The sequence below is a fragment of the Geotrypetes seraphini genome, chromosome 5 (genome assembly GCF_902459505.1).
Source record: "Geotrypetes seraphini chromosome 5, aGeoSer1.1, whole genome shotgun sequence".
Classification (NCBI taxonomy): domain Eukaryota; kingdom Metazoa; phylum Chordata; class Amphibia; order Gymnophiona; family Dermophiidae; genus Geotrypetes; species Geotrypetes seraphini.
In genome coordinates this window covers 54,547,538-54,565,639 of record NC_047088.1, presented here as the reverse complement: position 1 = coordinate 54,565,639, position 18,102 = coordinate 54,547,538, and the positions used below count along the sequence as shown (strand labels likewise).

At 43.6% G+C, this 18,102-nt stretch overlaps 1 protein-coding gene across 5 annotated transcripts in view; it reads right to left on the bottom strand.

Annotated features, from left to right (window-relative positions):
• ZNF711 (zinc finger protein 711) overlaps nt 1–18,102 on the bottom strand; it is a 142,008-nt gene that overhangs the window by 57,260 nt on the left and 66,646 nt on the right. For all 5 annotated transcript variants that reach the window (XM_033945406.1, XM_033945410.1, XM_033945407.1 and 2 more), the window contains exon 5: nt 15,056–15,214. In XM_033945406.1, coding sequence (XP_033801297.1) covers nt 15,056–15,214 — 159 coding nt within the window. The remainder of the gene's footprint in view (nt 1–15,055; nt 15,215–18,102) is intronic.

Below are 18,102 nucleotides of genomic sequence, written 5' to 3'. Positions count from 1 at the left end.
CATTGGAGGCACCAGAGAAGACTCAGCCCAAGAAGCTGCCTGACCCTCCAGAGAACTAAACAGGAAATTTTTGAGTGGGGGAATAAAGCGGGGCGCCTTCTGCCACAAAAACTGCTTAAACTACAGGCACAGAATCATATCTTGGGGGTTCACAATGCTCAAGGGGATTTGGTTACAGATAGGGAGGGTATTTGCCACGCTTTTATCACCTTTATTGAGCAATTGTACACCCCAGAAACTGTAACTTCTGATGCTGTCACAGATACCTACTTAGAGGGGGGCTGACCTTCCTAATATTCCTCTTAGTGCGGTTGACCAATTATCACACCCAATATTAGTAGAGGAAGTTCTAGGGACCATTACACAGTTGGTAACTCAGAAAGTGCAACGGTTAGACAGCTTCACTAACTGCTTCTACAAAACCTTTGCTTTGCTTGCTGAACCACTTGAGCATATTTAATGTTTTATTGGAGGAGAAAAATTTGTTGCCTTAATTTAAACAGGCAGGCATTACTTGAAAGCACAGTTATCTACCTGTAACAGGGACAGCAGGCAGATATTTTCACAGATGGGTGATGTCATCCATGGAGCTCTGGTGCAGACAGTAAAAAAGTGTACTGTCACTTTAACTTCTTTAGAAGTCTCGAGACCACCATACTGTTAATGCGTGAGTGCCTTCCCACCCAATGTCTGCTCATAGCACCATCAGTTTAATAAAAAAGCTAAGAAGCCAACTAAGGGAGATGGGAGGGTTGTGAGAATAATAATAATAACAATTTATATACCGCAGGACCGTGAAATTCTATGCGGTTTACAATGATTAAAGATGTTACAGATTGAGTGGAATAAACAAAGTACAGACTTAGTGATTAACAGTTCTAGAGATCGTTTGTTGAGGACTAAGATTGTATCTTAAGTATTTCAGGAACAGATGTGTTTTTAGGCGTTTCCTGAATTCCCTATAAGTAGTAGGCACGAGTAGTTGTTCTAGATCTTTATCCCTTAATGCTGCTTGATGTGAGAAAAGATGTTGGTGATGACTTTTAAATTTACAACCTCTAACCGGTGGAGAAACAAAGCTCGGGTGTGAGCTTCGCCTATGTCTGTTGGTTGTGAAAGAGAAAAGGTCTGTAATATATTTAGGGGCTAAGCCATAAAGTACCTTGAAGCAAAAACAACCAAACTTGAATTTCACACGTGCCTCCATCGGCAGCCAGTGTAGAAGTCGATAGGAAGGTGTTACGTGATCAAACTTCTTCAGTCCACAAAGTAGTCTAACCGCTGCATTTTGTACCAGTTGCAATCGCCGCATATTCTTCTGGGGGAGTGCCAAGTAGACGATGTTACAATAATCGAGTTGACTCAGTATAAGGGATTGTACCAGAATTCGAAATGATGAGACATCGAAGTAAGCTCTGATGGACCGAAGCTTCCAGAGGGTGAGAAAGATTTTTCTAATCAAGGAGTCTACCTGGTCTTTCATGGTCAGGCTCTGGTCCAGTGTTACTCCCAATACCTTCATAGTGGGCTGAATGGGATAACTAAGGTTATTGATGCACATTGATGCTTTAGTGTCAAGTGGGTGGGGCGATGCTATGAAAAATTTTGTTTTCTCTGAGTTTAGTTTTAGTCTGAATTCAGTCATCCATTGCTCCATTCGATTAAGTACTTCTGTTGCTTTGGGGGTGACTTCTGAGACAGAGTTAGTGAATGGGATAATTATCGTGAAGTCGTCAGCGTAACTAGTTTTATCCCCAGCTGGGACAATTGTGCATCCAATGAGGACATGTAAACATTGAAGAGCAAAGGGGATAGTGGTGATCCCTGTGGCACGCCAGATGGATTGCTCTATGTGTCAGAGAGATCGTGATTAAAACGGACTTGGTAGGTGCGTGATATAAGGAAACCTCGAAACCAGTTCAGTACCTCTCCTCTGATTCCAATTGCGTCTAGGCATTGTAACAGTTTTCCATGGTCCACCAAGTCAAAGGCAGAGCTCATGTCAAATTGCATGATTAGGGCGTTGAGGCCCTTACTGAACAAGTAATGCAAATTGTCCAAGATAGCCGCAATTACTGTCTCACTGCTAAACAGAGGCCTAAAACCAGATTGAGTATTGTGCAGAAGAGAGAATTGGTCGAGATATTCCATTAGTTGGGTGTGTACCAATCCTTCCATGATTTTTAACATAAAAGAAATAGATGCTATTGGTCTATAGTTGGTTACTGATGTTGATGATTCTTTACAATTTTTTGGGATTGGGGTTATTATAATATGACCATTATTAGTGAGAAATTTTCCATTATTTAGGTTATTGGTTAGATAATTCAATAGAGATAGTTTAAAGTTTAATGGAGCTGCTTTCATAATTTCTGGGGGACATGAGTCCAGGACACAGTATGATTTAGAGTATTTGTTATATAATTTGATGTAGTTATTCCATTCTAAATTGTGAAAGGAACTCCAGATCATGTCCGCTGGTATTTCATTTCTTTGTATATCAATTGATTGATGTTTGTATGCAACAATTGTCGAGTAGTTATTTCTTAGGTTTTTGATTTTTGAATCAAAATGTTGTGCTAGATCATTTGCTGAGGGTAGCTTGGTATTATGCATGGGTTGAGTGTAGCGTGTGGTGTCAAATAAATTTGTAAGTACGTTGAACAGTTCTTTTGTATTGGCTCCTTTTGAGCTAGTATTAGATGAGTTAATTTTGGATGAGTAAAAGTTTTACGTTTTTCTTTTACCTGTTGTTTGTAGAGTTTTATGTTGGATCTCCAGTTGTTTCGGTCTGACAGTTTTCCCGTTTTTTTCCAGATTCTTTCTAATCGTCTTACTGATTGTTTCATTGTTATGAGATCAATGTCAAACCATTTGTTGTATTTGTTTGAGCAGCTTTTGCTAATTCGTTTAGGGACAATTTTATCTAAAATGGATGTGCTAGTTTTCATCCAGCGATCATAGAAATCAACTCCTTCTTCTATCTTCACTTGTAGATCATATTGTGACCAATATTCCTCTGGGTTGATATGGCCCCTTGTGAGGTGTTCTCTTTTTGTCCGTGGGTGTTTCTTAGATTTTAGCCGAGCCCAAATTAGTCGATAAGTTGATACTTTTATCTATCATACAGTATATACACAATTTTTTGATTATACTTTTAAGTAGTGCAGTGTTTTTCTAATTAAAGGTTTTTTCAGCCAGTGAAGTAAACGCTCAACCACCGTTATTCCACCATTGTGGAGGTGGGAGGGCCCTTGTCTGAGGCTTTTTTCTCCGTTGAGAATTGCAATCTCACTCTGCACTTTGCTTTTCAATATACTACCAGACATTGTGCATCTGATTAATGTGGAAGTGTTATCTATTTCAGACCAGATATCATGACACCAAGTACCATCCGAAAGAGAGATAGGAGGGTTTATGATCTCCTTTATAGACATCGCTACCACATCTAAATGATGGCCTTTTTCATATGTTTGAGTGGATGAAGGGAGATTATAATTGAGTAAAGTCTTGCGCTTCTGGATTGTCTATTTCATCTAGATGTAAGTTTATTTCTTCTGCAATTAGATTATGTGATGAAGTGATTGAGTAATGTAGGACAAATTTGCAGAAGTCCTCTCTAGCTTTTGGCCAGCTTTTCGGCGGAACATAGAATAGTATACAAGAAAGGGAATCTTCTAGTTCCTTATTGCTAATTTTACAGGCTAATATTTCTAATTGATTGGTCATTTTGGAATCCAATAGTTCAACTACAAATCCTTCCTTAGCGACAATTGCTAATCACGATTTAGCATGTGAATTTTAAAATTATCTGGTAGAAGATCAGCTTCAGAAAGTAGCCACATTTCCGTTAGGAAAAAACAGGTTATTTGCTTGTTGATGATCCAATCTTTAATTAAAAATGCTTTGTTCCTAACAGATCTGGTGTTAAGATATGCACAGGGAACGGAAGTAGATGTGATAGGTTTGGTGGATGTAGTGGTTCTGATAGGTTTTACTTCCCTTATCCTTTTATTTTTTTGGGGTACGTTGATGTCTTCCGTTGCTCGTGATTACCTTGATATGGTTTGCTCTGTCCTGTCTTCCTGTTGGTTAATTATAAGCCTGATGGGTATATCAGGATAATGGGCTGAGTGTAGCTGTGGATAGAGTGACTTAACATCCTTAATGTTATTGCATATTAAATAGATTAGTAGAATCAGTAGGAGATACATGCTTGAAGATTAAACTGACTCCTTCTTGTCCTAATGGCTATTTGGTGTTTCTGTTACTTCCGGTTTCTAGGATAATTAATTAGCAGTGAATCAGGTAGCACTAGATCAGATTCAATAACAACAGTTAAATTAACAGTTAAATTAGTTGAATAGCAGTAAATCAGATATCTGGTATCGATGCTGATTTTAGGTATCCCCGCTGGTTCGGAGGAGGGGCGGATCAATTCGCTTGCCTGCAGGATTGGGCTCCTGATTCTCTCTCCTGCCCGCTGGTATCGGTGCTGATTTTTAAGGTTCCCCGCTGGTTTGGGGGAGGGGCAGATCAATTTGCTAGCCTGCAAGATCGGGCTCCTGCTTCTCTCTCCGGCCCGCTGGTATCGGTGCTGATTTTAAGTGTTCCCCGCTAGTTCGGGGGAGGGGCAGATTGATTGCTTGCCTGCAGGATTGGGCTCCTGCTTCTCTTTCCTGCCCGCTGGTATCGGTGCTGATTTTAAATGTTCCCTGCTGGTTCAGGGGAGGGGCAGATTGATTTCTTGCCTGCAGGATCGGGCTCCTGCTTCTCTCTCCTGCCCGCTGGTATTGGTGCTGATTTTAAGTGTTCCCCGCTGGTTGGGGGGAGGGGAAGATCGATTGCTTGCCTGCAGGATCGGGCTCCTGCCTGCTGTCTCTGGATATCCCAGGAGAAGCAGGCAGCATAGTTTCACAGATGGGACTCCTTAGCTACTGTGAAAGGGATGGAAGGAAGTTGGCACTTATGTAGAAAATAAATTGTGAAGAACTGCTTGGCCAAACCAACTATCCCATCTGGAATGAGTCTCCAGACTGTAATGGGATATGAAAGTATTGAGAACCAGATGGCTGCTTTATAAATGTCCTCAAAAGGAGTGGATTGGAGAAAAGCAATTCAGGCTGTAGACTATAAGAATAGCTTTACTGGGTCAGATCAATGGTTCATCAAGCCCAGTAGCCCGTTCTCACGGTGGCCAATCCAGGTCACTAGTACCTAGCCAAAACTCAAGGTGTAGCAATATTCCATGCGACCAATACAGGGCAAGCAGTGGCTTCCCCCTTGTCTTTTTCAATAACAGACTATGGACTTTTCCTCAGGGAAATTGCCCAAACCTTTCTTAAAACCAGCTACGCTATTCGCTCTTACCACATCCTCTGGCAACGCGTTCCAGAGCTTAACTTTGTGTTCTGTGACACAACCTTCTAACGGTAGCCCAGCCTGAGCATAGCAGAAGGAGATAACAGTCCGCCAATCATGTAGAAATTGTTCTCTTGGTAACTAAAGTTCCCAATCTGTTAGGATCAAATGAGAGGAATAGCTGAGTAGAGGGTCTGTGAGGCTTTCTCCGATCTAGGTAATAAGCTAAAGCACGTTTACAGTCCAATGTGTAGCCTCAGGAGGGTGGAAATGTGGTCTGGAAATAAGACAGGTAAAACTATAGATTGATTTAGGTGAAATTCTGAAATTACTTTGCAAGGAATTTAGGATGAGTATGGAGGACCACCCTATCGTGATAGAAAGTGGTACAAGGGGATCTGAAACCAGTGAGATATTTGAGGGATAGTAACATGATGGCAGATAAAGGCCAAATGGCCCATCCATAACATCCGCTATCTACTCTTCTCCCTAAGAGATCCCACATGCCTGTTCCATGCTATCTTGAATTCAGATAGTCTTCATTTCCAACATTTCCATTGGGAGACTATTCCATGCATCTACCATCCTTTCTGTAAAGAAGTATTTTCTTACATTACTCCTAAGCCTATCACCTCTTAACGTCATCCTATGCCCTCTCCTTCCAGAGTTTTCCTTCATTTGAAAATGACATCTCCTGTACATTAAATGTCTCTATAATATCCCAGTGGTTCAAATGGTGACTTCATGAGAGTAGAATGCATAGGGTTGAGGCACCAAGCAACTGGAGGAGACTTGATTGGGGATTTTAAGTGTAAAAGACCTTTTATGAATTTGGAAACAAATGGGTGTATAGCCAGAGGTTCATCATTGAGAGGAATGTGAAAAGCACTGATGGCACTGAGGTAGTCTTTAGTCCAGAGTTGGAAAAATGTAAGAGGTAATCCAACACTGATGATAGAGGACATGTATTTGGGATTAATGGATTAAAGGGCAAAATGGATCTACTTGAAATGATAATAGCACTGTGTGGATGATTTTCTGGCAGAATCTATGATAGCTGATACTGGAGTAGAGAGATCAAAGTCATTTACTTGAGAGAGAGACACCATGTGTGAGAGCTAAGGAATGTAGATTGAGGAGGAGGAGGGACCCTTCGTTCTGAATCAGAAGAGTTGGAAAAATCTGCAGAGGTATGTCTTCCCTGACACTTAGTTGAAGGACAATAGGGAACCAGGGTTGTCTTGGCCGTCTCGGAGCTATGAAAATCATAACAGCTGGCTCCTGTTTGAGTTTACATAGAAGTTTTCCTATTAAAGGTATTGAAGAAAATACACAAATGAAATTTGTTTCTCCGGTCTAGTAGAAATGTGTCGGATTTCAGACGATGTGGCGAGCATAGTCTGGAGCAAAACTGTGGAAGATTGTGATTGATGGGAGATGCAAACAGATCTGAGGGGTTCCCCACGTTGAGAAGATATGATGTACTGTCCTTATGTTCAGCGACCACTCATAAGGTTGAAGGTATCTGCTCATCTTGTCCCCTAGCGTGTTTTGGACGGCAGCTCCTCCAGCCCCTTAACCATCTTAGTCGCTCTTCTCTGGACCCTTTCGAGTAGTACCGTGTCCTTCTTCAGGTACGGCGCCCAGTGCTGGATGCAGTACTCCAGGTGAGGGCGTACCATGGCCCGGTACAGCGGCATGATAACCTTCTCTGATCTGTTCATGGTCCCCTTCTTTATCATTCCTAGCATTCTGTTTGCCCTTTTTGCTGCCGCCGCCGCACATTATGTGGACGGCTTCATCGACTTGTCATAAGAACATAAGAAGTTGCCTCCGCTGAGGCAGACCAGAGGTCCATCTCACCCAGCAGTCCGCTCCCACAGCGGCCCTTCAGGCCTATTGCCTGAGCAGTGATCCCTGACTATTTCTATAACTTACCTCTTACTCCTATCCCTATAACCTGCCTCTACTCCTATCTGTACTTACCTCTTACTCCTATCCCTATAACCTGTCTCTACTCCTATCTGTACCCCTCAATCCCTTTGTCCTCTAGGAACCTGTCCAAACCTTCTTTGAAGCCCTGTAACGTGTTTCTGCCTATTACAGCCTCCGGAAGTGTGTTCCATGTAACCACCACCTTGTCGATCAGAACTCCCAAGTCCCTTTCCTGGGAGGTCTCTCCAAGTACCGCCCCGGACATCGTGTATGAGATTTTTGTTACCGACATGCATCACTTTACACTTATCCACGTTGAACCTCATCTGCCATGTCGATGCCCATTCCTTGAGCTTGATTATGTCACGTTGCAGATCTTCGCAATCCCCCTGCGTCTTTACTACTCTGAATAACTTCGTATCATCCGCAAATTTAATCACCTCACTCGTCGTACCTATGTCCAGATCATTTATAAAGATGTTAAAGAGCACGGTTCCAAGCACCGAGCCCTGCGGCACCCCACTGGGCAACTAAGATGGTTAAGGGGTTGGAGGAGTTGTCATACAGTGAAAGATTAGAGAAACTGGGCCTCTTCTCCCTCGAACAGAGGAGATTGAGAGGGGACATGATTGAAACATTCAAGGTACTGAAGAGGATAGACTTAGTAGATAAGAACAGGTTGTTCACCCTGTCCAAGGTAGGGAGAACGAGAGGGCACTCTCTAAAATTGAAAGGGGATAGATTCCGTACAAACGTTAGGAAGTTCTTCTTCACCCAGAGACTGGTAGAAAACTGGAACTCTCTTCTGGAGTCTGTCATAGGGGAAAACACCCTCCAGGGATTCAAGACAAAGTTAGACAAGTTCCTGCTGAACAAGGACATATGCTGGTAGGGCTAGTCTCAGTTAGGGCGCTGGTTTTTGACCAAAGGATTTCCGCGTGAGTGGACCGCTGGGCATGATGGACCACTGGTCTGACCCAGCAGCAGTAATTCTTATGTTCTTATGTCATCCAGGTGAGCTCCCCATCCAGACATGGATGCATCTGTCCTTAACGTTTTCTGATGTGGGGGAACATGAAATAGCATGCCCCTGGAGAGATTGGTTGGGATGAGCCACTGACAGAGAAGTGAGGTAACTGAGTTGTTGGGAGAGCGGATCTGTGGCCCGAGACCACTATGAGGCAAGAGTCCATTGGGGATCCTTGAGATGAAGACGTGTACTGTGGATGTCATGTGACCCAATAGACACATCATTGCTTGTGGAGTAAAAACTTGGTTGCAAAGTGAATCAAAGTGTCAAGTCTCTGTTGAGGAAGGTAGGCACGAGTTTGAGTTGTATCCAGCAACACACCTATGAACTCTAGTGTCTGAGTTGGTTGGAGGTGGGATTTTTGGTAGTTGACCACAAATCCCAAAAGTTCCAGTAGACATATGGTTGAGTTCATTGCTATCTGAGCAGCATGAGGTGAAGATACCCTTATCAATCAGTTGTCCAGATAAGGTAATACATGAAAGTCATAAGAGCAGAGCATTGCAGCTACTACAACTAAACATTTTGTGAATACAGTACTCTGGGTGCTGATACTAGGCCACAGGGAAGCACCTTGTATTGGAGATTATTATTTATTTATTCAATTTCTATACCATTCTCCCAAGGGAGCTCAGAACGGTTTGATGTCTTATTTGAAAGTCAATATTTACCTAGCCACTGTTCTTCCATCTCAACCTCCTCCTCAACCCATCAGAGATTGACTAACTCATCTCAACCAACAGCTGGGTTTCACTAGTAATAAAGGTCTATGCTCTTTGTCTTTGCAAAATGCCTCTAAATAAATCTCCATGAGTATTCTTTCAACTCACAGCAGACCTCCCTTCTTCAACAGGAACTCTCAGCCCTCCTGCAGCTGAATGCCATAGAACCAGTACCCTCTCAGCAGAGGGGACGGGGGTTCTAAATATTTCCTCATACCAAAGACCAGAGGACTGTGTCCAATCTGCAACCTCCGAGCCCTCAATAAATATTTAGTCAAAGAAAAATTTTGCATGCTGTCTCTAGTCACTATCCCCTCTTAGAGAAGAACATGGCTTTGCTCTCTGGATCCCCATTCTTCCGGCCCACAGAAAGTGGAGGTACTTAAAATAGTCTGAGGAGTCCATCTATAGTAGTTTTAGTCAAAATCAAGGCTTTCTGAGGCAAATAGAAGCTTTTAAAATTAAATCAGGAAATCCAAGATAGCCACGGCAGCAACATTTTGGCACAAAAAACAGCTAAATAAAAGCACAAAATTTTCAGAAATAGTGTTTTGGAGGTAGGGGTCCCAAATACTAGCTCCAGAAGCCTCCAAAATCTCAATTATAGAACCTTTCCTGATGTCTCCCATAGGCAGTCTACGGTGCTGTGCCCGTATCAGTTGAAACAGCAGCTGGGAAATGGAGATTTCTGCCTTAGATAAGCATGTTAAAAAAAAAAAGTTCCAATGCTCATTTCTTCAGACTGCCACTCAGACCACCACAGCTCCACACATGTTGTTGGGGGGGAATGCAGCCGGCTTCCAATAAAGCCCTCAGGACCAACATGGAGCCACACAGCCTGCGCTCAAGCTCTGGTAATAATCAGGCGTGAACCTTGCTATTAGGAGACTGGTCCATGAGCCTTCAAAAAGCTTTAGTGAAGACTGGCTAAGTTGGTTCCCTGTAAAAGGTTGCCCTCCCAGCTACTGACTTCTGGCAGGAGTGTCTGTATTTTCTCCCAGGCAGAGCTGCCCCAGGAAAAACTGGGGAACCCTGAAGCACCAAGCCTCAAATTCAGGACAAAAACCCAAACTTAACAAACAGAAATCAGAGCAGATTAAAAAGACACCTCGTGTGTAGAAACAGGAACTGCAGCACAGCCCAGAGATAAAGGAGGCAGAGTCAAAAAAAAAATTACATGATGCCTTCTACACAATTGCGATTAGAGATGAACAACTCACTAGTTCAAGACTCAAATGCCTTTCTCACTAGATTAGTTAGCCCTTATGCCTGCAGGTCAGCTTGCAGGTCACCTTTATGTCAGCACAGAAGGATTTTCGTGGGCACACATTTTCCACCACAATGTACTAGTTAGGGTGGGATAAGGGCCTGGGTCTTTTTCTCTGGGGTACACTGCAATGATCACCTGGGTACTCTACTGCTTGCTGCTCTACTAGGACTGGCCATAGTATCTGCAGCTGTCATAGAGAAAGGTATGTACTGCTTCCTTCACATCTTTCGGGGTAGGAGGGGATCAGTGACTATGGGGGCAATGTGGGGTAGGGGACATGACTTCATGCCTCCAGGCATCATCTGGCGAGTTTGGGCAACCTTATGGTACTTATTTGTTTTTTAAACAGGTCTAGCCCCAAACGTCTAAATGGTGCCCTGGATATTTGTAAAACGTTTATCACTGCAAAAGGTCCAATTCCTAAGCCTGCCCAAATCACGCCCCCATGAAATTTAGATGGGAATATTAGGTTCTTACCTCAATAATCTTATGTCTAGTAGAAAGAAACATGAGTCTTGACCAGTGAGTTATGTTCCTCTCTAACTAAGAGTTGTGTAGAAGACATCATCTACTTTTTTCAGCTCCACCTCCTTCCTCAGTGGGCTGTGCTATAGTTCCTCAGTTTGTCTCAAAGCAGATATAACTACTATAAGAGGAAAAATAAGAAGGAAGGGATACAGGGAACCTCCCCAACAATCCACTTTTGTTCTGCAACAATTATTGATAAACAAAGAATGTTAATAAAAAAAACCTTACAGAAATAAGGTGGAATAAAACCAGTCACCACCATGAGTGCAAATAGCACTAACACTTATAGAGCTCTCATACTCTTACTTGCCTCCTAGCAATAAAGGCGTCTCTTTACTCTTCAGACTTGTCTGACAGAAGTAGATCCCAACTGTTGGAAACACATACCTGTCTAAGACAGTAAGCAGGCTAAATCAATATCTAACAGGGCGGGCCATTGAGACTCATGCTCCTGTCTACTAGAAATATTATCGAGTACAAACCTAATCTTCCCTTCTAGTGCAAAAGAAACATGAGTCTTAACCAGTGGGACAAACCAAAGCAGTCCCCTGAATCTCAGGTGGGGCAGATGAGCTTGCTGCTAGCATCGAGGATCCAAAAGTGGTGTCCATTAGTGCCACCACATCCACCCTGTAAAATTTCATGAATGTATAAAGGGTAGACCAATACACTCAGAGCAGATCAGAAAGACATCTTCCAATTCACGTGTAGAAGAAAAGACTGGGGAGTTATAGCACAGTCCACTGAAGAAGGAGGTAGAGCTGAAAAAGGTAGATGACATCTTCTACACATCTCACAATTAGAGAGGAAAATAACCCACTGGTCAAGACTCATGTTCCTTTTGCACTAGAAGCACTGTTAAGAAACAGCTTAGAAAACCATCTAGAAAGTAGGTATCTGTCTGTAATCCCCTATAGTCTCCTACCACCCCTTCAGCCCCCTCTAATTCCCAACATGAGTACTAAGTTCAATATTATTCTGTCTTATCAGCCCCTCTCTAATTCCCTACACAAGCACTATGTTCCGACTCCCCTATGTGACTGTCCTAATTCGAATGTCAGCTCATTTGAACAGGGACCGTCTCTTGCCAATGTACAGTGCTACCTGCGCCTGGTAGCACTAAAGAAATAATAAATTGTTGCATCATTGTTTTTATACCATATTTCAATTGATTTCATTCTGGATTGCTTCAGGTATTGCTCATTTTTGCCATGTTCTTTTTCAGTTCATTTTAGTTTTCATTGGGTTTTAAATGCATCAAGTGACTCCAGTAAGTATGTTTTATCTACCTCTTTTATCCACCTTTTCTTAGCATTTTTAATAGATTGTTTGTTTTTAATCCTTTTGGCACAGAAGCTATAGCTCACAGATCATGGCTTCTTTCTTTCTTTTAAACAACCCACGGCTTTTTGCGCCAGTTTCATTTCGGCTTGCTAAGGGTGCTACTGTTTGTTTACTCAAGGTAAGGGCTTCCATGGTTTTATTTTGTTTATCTTTTTTTTTTTCCTTCTTTTATGATTTTATGACAGCATGGTTGTTTTTTGAATATTGGTTTTATAGCAGTGTGTTTGGTTTTTCAATGATGTTTTATCCTTTTCCGTTTTTAGAGTGCTTTGGACTCAGTGATTACTAGCCAAAGTATTGTTTTCGTGATTTTATTCTTCTTGTGCAGCTGGCCTCAGTTCTTAAATTAGCACATTTTTATAAATATTCTCCATGCTTCTTTTCCCTTTTGTCTCTATGCATAGACACACTGGCAATCACCTGGATCCATTACATCTAAGCATGGTTAATAGGCATGGTGTGCACAAAGTTGGGGTTTACTGTCTCCAGCACATTAACTAGAGCTCACTTGCATAACATTACACTGTCTATTCCACTTTTTTTCTCCTGCAATTTACCATCTATTTCTCATTTAAGCATGATGCCACATTTATCCGTGGTAAAAGATCACTATTTATTTTATCACTCATATTTGTCTTATTTTTGAATGACATTGTTTGTTTAGTGTATATTTCACTCTAATATTTATATATGGAATTGGTACATTCTATGTTTACAGATACTGTTTTCATGCTGTCAATGTATATGTTTTTCATTACTTTGTCAGTATTTTTCTGTTACAAGTTTTAAAATGTTTATTTGCATGCACTATATATTTCCAACAGTGTCCCCTGAGGAAGGCGTTTGTGATACGCTGAAACTAGGATCCTTGTTAGGACTACTTGATTTTAATAAAGACTCGAACATTGGTTGAAAAGATGCTTCCCTTGTCTTTCTGTTTGTCTCCATATATCCCAAGATGAGGTATTCTTCTGTTTGCCTGTTTGTGTTGGATGTTTTGCCAATCCAAACGTCCAAGTGATACTTTATGATATTTCTTAATGTTTTTCTTTTTTGAAAATGAGCCCCATATTATTATAAATAGAAGTAGCAGTTTGGATTCCTCAACATTACAAAGCTAGATTTTGGAGTTTATTTCTTCCTCTGTTGGTCTAATTCCTATAGTTATACCTTTACTTTTAAAGAAAATCTCATTCTAAAGGGTCTATTCTTCAGTTGTTTATGCTATACTCATGGCTTACATAACTTCCCGTTAATGTCAGAAGGAAGGTTGTGGGGCTAGTATGAGTAGCATTCATCAGTCATGCTGCTCGCTGCTGGTTAAGATTGGCTCTTTAAAGCTAAGCAGTAGGAGAGACTTTGGGAGGTTTTTTTAGCTGATACGGCTTAGGGATCCCCACCAGCTACATTATATATGTGGTACCACTGGATGGACCTACCTGTGGGTACACCACTGAATGTAATTTTATTTTGTGTATTATGCTAAGGGTCAACTTTCTTTCTAGCTCTATGCTACTACAGAACACAATAATTTGATCTTATAGCAACAGTAATAAGGAAAAACTGATCTTTATTCTGTGTCTTTAAAGAAACAAGACATGAAAAATATACAGTCAAACCTCAGTTTGTGAGTAACGCAGTTTGTGAGTGTTTTGCAAGACGAGCAAAACATTCCCGCAAATTGTGCCTCGCAAACCGAGCGTTGACTCGATTTGCGAGCCCTCCCCCGGCGATCCGGCATTCCCCTCCTCCCCCCGCCGCGATCCGGCATCTCCCACTCACCCACAATCTCTTATCCTATCTGGCACCAGCACCAACACCAACGCACAGGACATGCCAGTGCCCGAAGATCCTCCCTCTTGCTTGTGCTGGGTCTTCTAGTTCTCGCTCTCTCCGAGGTAGGATCTTCGTGCACCGGCACGTCCTGTGCATTGGTGCTGGTGCCGGTGCCAGATCGGGGTAAGAGATTGTGTTTGGGTGGGTGAGTGGGGGATGCCGGATCATGGCGGGGAGGGGGGTGACGCGAGCGGGGGGGAAGGATGCCGGATCGCGGGTGTGTGTGTGTAGCAGTGCTGGTGGCCTCGGGGGTGGAGGGTAAGGTTGAGCAGTGCCTGTGGCCTCGGGGGTGGAGGGTAAGGTGGAGCAGCACCGGTGGCCTCGGGGGGGGGGGGGAGGGGGACGAATCAAGCAAGTTTCCCTTGCTTCCTATGAGGAAACTCGCTTTGATATACGAGTAAATTGGTTTTCGAGCATGCTTCTGGAACGAATTATGCTCGTAAACCAAGGTTCCACTGTACTTGTCTATATTCAACTGGTGGCGGTCAAAAGATTTTTTTTAATGCTGAATGCCACAGGCAGAATTAGGTTTCAATATTCAGTGATGGGACATATCATTGAATATCGTGGCCTTGAATATCGGAGTCCATACCAGCATGAGATGGCTGCTGAAACTTATGGGGGTCCCAGCTGGAGCCCCTCAAAATAGCCATTTCAACCACAAGCAGCAGCCTCATGGTACTTTGCTCCTGCTGTTATGACTCATGAGGCTGCTACCCGGACATTATTCGAGCAACAGTTGATATTCAGTGTCAGTGCCCAGATAACTAAAAAGGCAAAGATAGGACTGCTTTTTATGCAGTCCCATATGGCATATGGGGGCACCTGCATAACTGTGAGAAACTTCCAAACTCTGTCTCCATAACATCTCTCCCCTGCCTAGTTTCAGTTTAGCCAGTTAGTGCCGATGTTTAAAGCCTGGTTAAGTACCATTGAACATGAGCAGCCAGCCTGTTTACTGTGTTTTAAGCTTGCAGTAGCCTCTCCTGCCAACTTAAATCACTTTGAATATCGACCCACAATACTTACCAATTTCTACATCATCCTCAGCTTCAGCTTTGAATATATATACTTTTATAACCTCTGAACCAAAGCCATCTTCTTTAGAAATACCATCATGTGAAACTTCAGTGCTGATTTTTAAAGGTGTGCTCCCAATATGGTCTAGTTTTTCCCCAACATCATCCACTGTAAAAATTAAAAAGAATAGAAAACAGCATATTAATCTTGTGAAACATGAAACAACAGTTTTTCATTAGTAGCACTTAAATGTTTAAGGGATGATGAGATACTCATTTGCTCCTCAGTATCAAAGAATATTAGAATAAAGCAAAACTACTTGTCTGTAAACAGGTGCTCTATGACAGTGTTTCTCAACACACGGTACGAATACCCTTGGGGGCATGCGGGCCGCCAGTTGGAGGTATGTGGCCTGGCCACCGCCAGGGATCCCTCTCTGCCTCCCACCAGGAATCCCTGCCTGCTCCCCGCTGAAGCCGCTGCCACAAGGGATCCCTCCCTGCCTCCCGGAGAGAAGGTTCTGGACCAGCCAATCGCTGCCTGGCTGGCCCGGAACCTTCTCTCTGACATCAGAATTGATGTCGGGGGGAAGGCTTGTGAGCCGGCAGCGTATGAGTCACTGCATGCGCTGTGGCCCATTCCTGCGGGAATGAAGCATGTCAACTCGGCGAGGTGGCAGGGTTGGCTTTAGGAGTGGGGGTTGGTGCAGCGGGCGCGCAAACAGGGAGGCAGGGAGGGATCCCTTGCGGCGGTGGCTTCAGCGAGGGACAGGCAGGGATCCCTGGCAGCGCCTGCTGCTTCTGTGGATGGGTCAGTTTTGGGGAGGGAAGCACGAACTCAGCTCAGAAAGAAGGGGCATGAATATGGGGGCACTAACTTGGGACATAGGAGGGAGGGAGGGAATAGAAAGAGAGAATTAATGGGCATGAGTGCGAGTGAAAGATGGTGCACATGGGGAAAGGAAGAAAGGAAAATTGTGAGAGAGAGATGAAAAATGCTGCACGTGATCCAGGGCATGAGAGAGGGAGAAATGTTGAATGTGGCAGTAGAGGGGGTGGGAGAGATGCCTGGATCTCTCAAGACAGATGGACAGTGAAAGGGACTGAGGGAGACATTGCCAATAGGGATGGAGAAGAGAGGAAGAAAAGAGAGAGAGAGAGAGAGAGAGAGAGAGAGAGAGAGAGAGAAAGAGATGTTGGTTAGGGAAGAGAATGGGGTCCGAAGGAGAGGAAACGCAAGGACGTAGAAAGAAAGAAATATTGGAAATGCAACCAGAGACTCGTGAAATCACCAGACATCAAAGGTAGGAAAAATAATTTTATTTTCAATTTGGTGATCAAAATGTGTCAGTTTTGTGAAGGACTCCATACCCTCAACCAAAATGGAAACAGCAGTAAGGGCGGACGGCTTGGAATCACTATGGGTTGAGCTACCAGGAGGATCTGGAGCAGACATCAAATTGGGTCTATACTATCGTCCGCCTGGCCAATCAGAAGAAATCGACCGGGAGATGGAGACTGAACTGCGGCAGGTATGCAAAAATGGAAGTGTGGTGATGATGGGGGACTTCAACTACCCTGGGATAGACTGGAGTATCGGGCACTCAAGTTGCGAGAGAGAGACCAAATTCCTGGAAGCCACGAGGGACTGTTTCCTGGAGCAGCTGGTCACAAAACCTACACGAGGAGAAGCTACTCTTGATCTAATCTTCAGTGGACTGGGGGGACCTGCAAAGGAAGTAATAGTATTAGACCCACTGGGGAACAGCGATCACAACATGATCCAGTGCCGACTAGAACTGGGATCATCCAGGGTGAAAAGAACCACAACAACAGCGCTCAACTTCAGAAAAGGGAATTATGATGCAATGAGGAAAATGGTGGGGAAGAAACTCAACGGCAGCACAAGAAAGATAGAGTCCGTAGAAAGCGCCTGGACCCTGCTCAAGCGTACGATGCAAGAAGCACAGAACCTGTACGTCCCCAGGTTCAGAAAAGAGTGCAAGAAAAATCGAATAAAGAACCCAGCATGGATAACGGCTGCTGTAAAAAAGGCGATCAGTGACAAGAAAGCATCGTTCAAAAAATGGAAACAGGATCAAACACAGGCCAGCCTGAAGGACCACAAGGAAAAACAGAAGGAGTGCCACTGAGTGGTTAGGAGAGCAAAGAGGGAATATGAAGAGAGACTAGCGAGAGAGGCAAAAAATTTCAAATCATTCTTCAGGTACGTAAAGGGAAAGCAACCAGCGAGGGAGGAAGTGGGGCCCTTGGATGATGGGGATAGAAAGGGAGTAGTGAGGGAGGAAAAAGAAATAGCTGACAAGTTAAACGACTTCTTTACATCAGTCTTCACGAGGGAGGACACATCCAACATTCCGGAACCAGAGGAAATAGAAAATGGAGATCAAGATAGCAAGCTGATCCAACTAGAGGTGAGCCAGGAGGATGTCCTCAGGCAGATAGACAAGCTAAAGAGCGGCAAGTCGCCAGGTCCAGACAGCATCCACCCAAGGGTGCTCAAGGAATTGAGGAATGAAATAGCAGAGACACTTCAGCAAATATGCAACCTATCCCTAAAAATTGGAGAGATCCCGGAGGACTGGAAAATAGCTAATGTCACGCCCATCTTCAAGAAGGGTTCAAGGGGCGACCCGGGAAACTACAGGCCGGTGAGCCTCACATCGGTCCCGGGAAAGATGATGGAGGCACTGATTAAGGACGGCATCTGTGATCATATCGAAAAAAATGGACAGCTAAGGTCGAGCCAGCATGGGTTCTGCAAGGGTAGGTCGTGCCTCACAAACTTGTTATACTTCTTTGAGAGGGTAAATAGCCAGGTGGACAAAGGTGAACCCATAGACATAATTTACCTAGACTTCCAGAAAGCCTTCGATAAGGTACCACATGAGCGATTGCTCAGGAAACTATGGAATCATGGGGTGCGAGGGGAGGTCCACCGATGGATCAAAAACTGGCTGTCAGACAGGAAGCAGAGGGTTGGTGTAAAGGGCCACTACTCGGACTGGCAAGGAGTCACGAGCGGGGTTCCTCAAG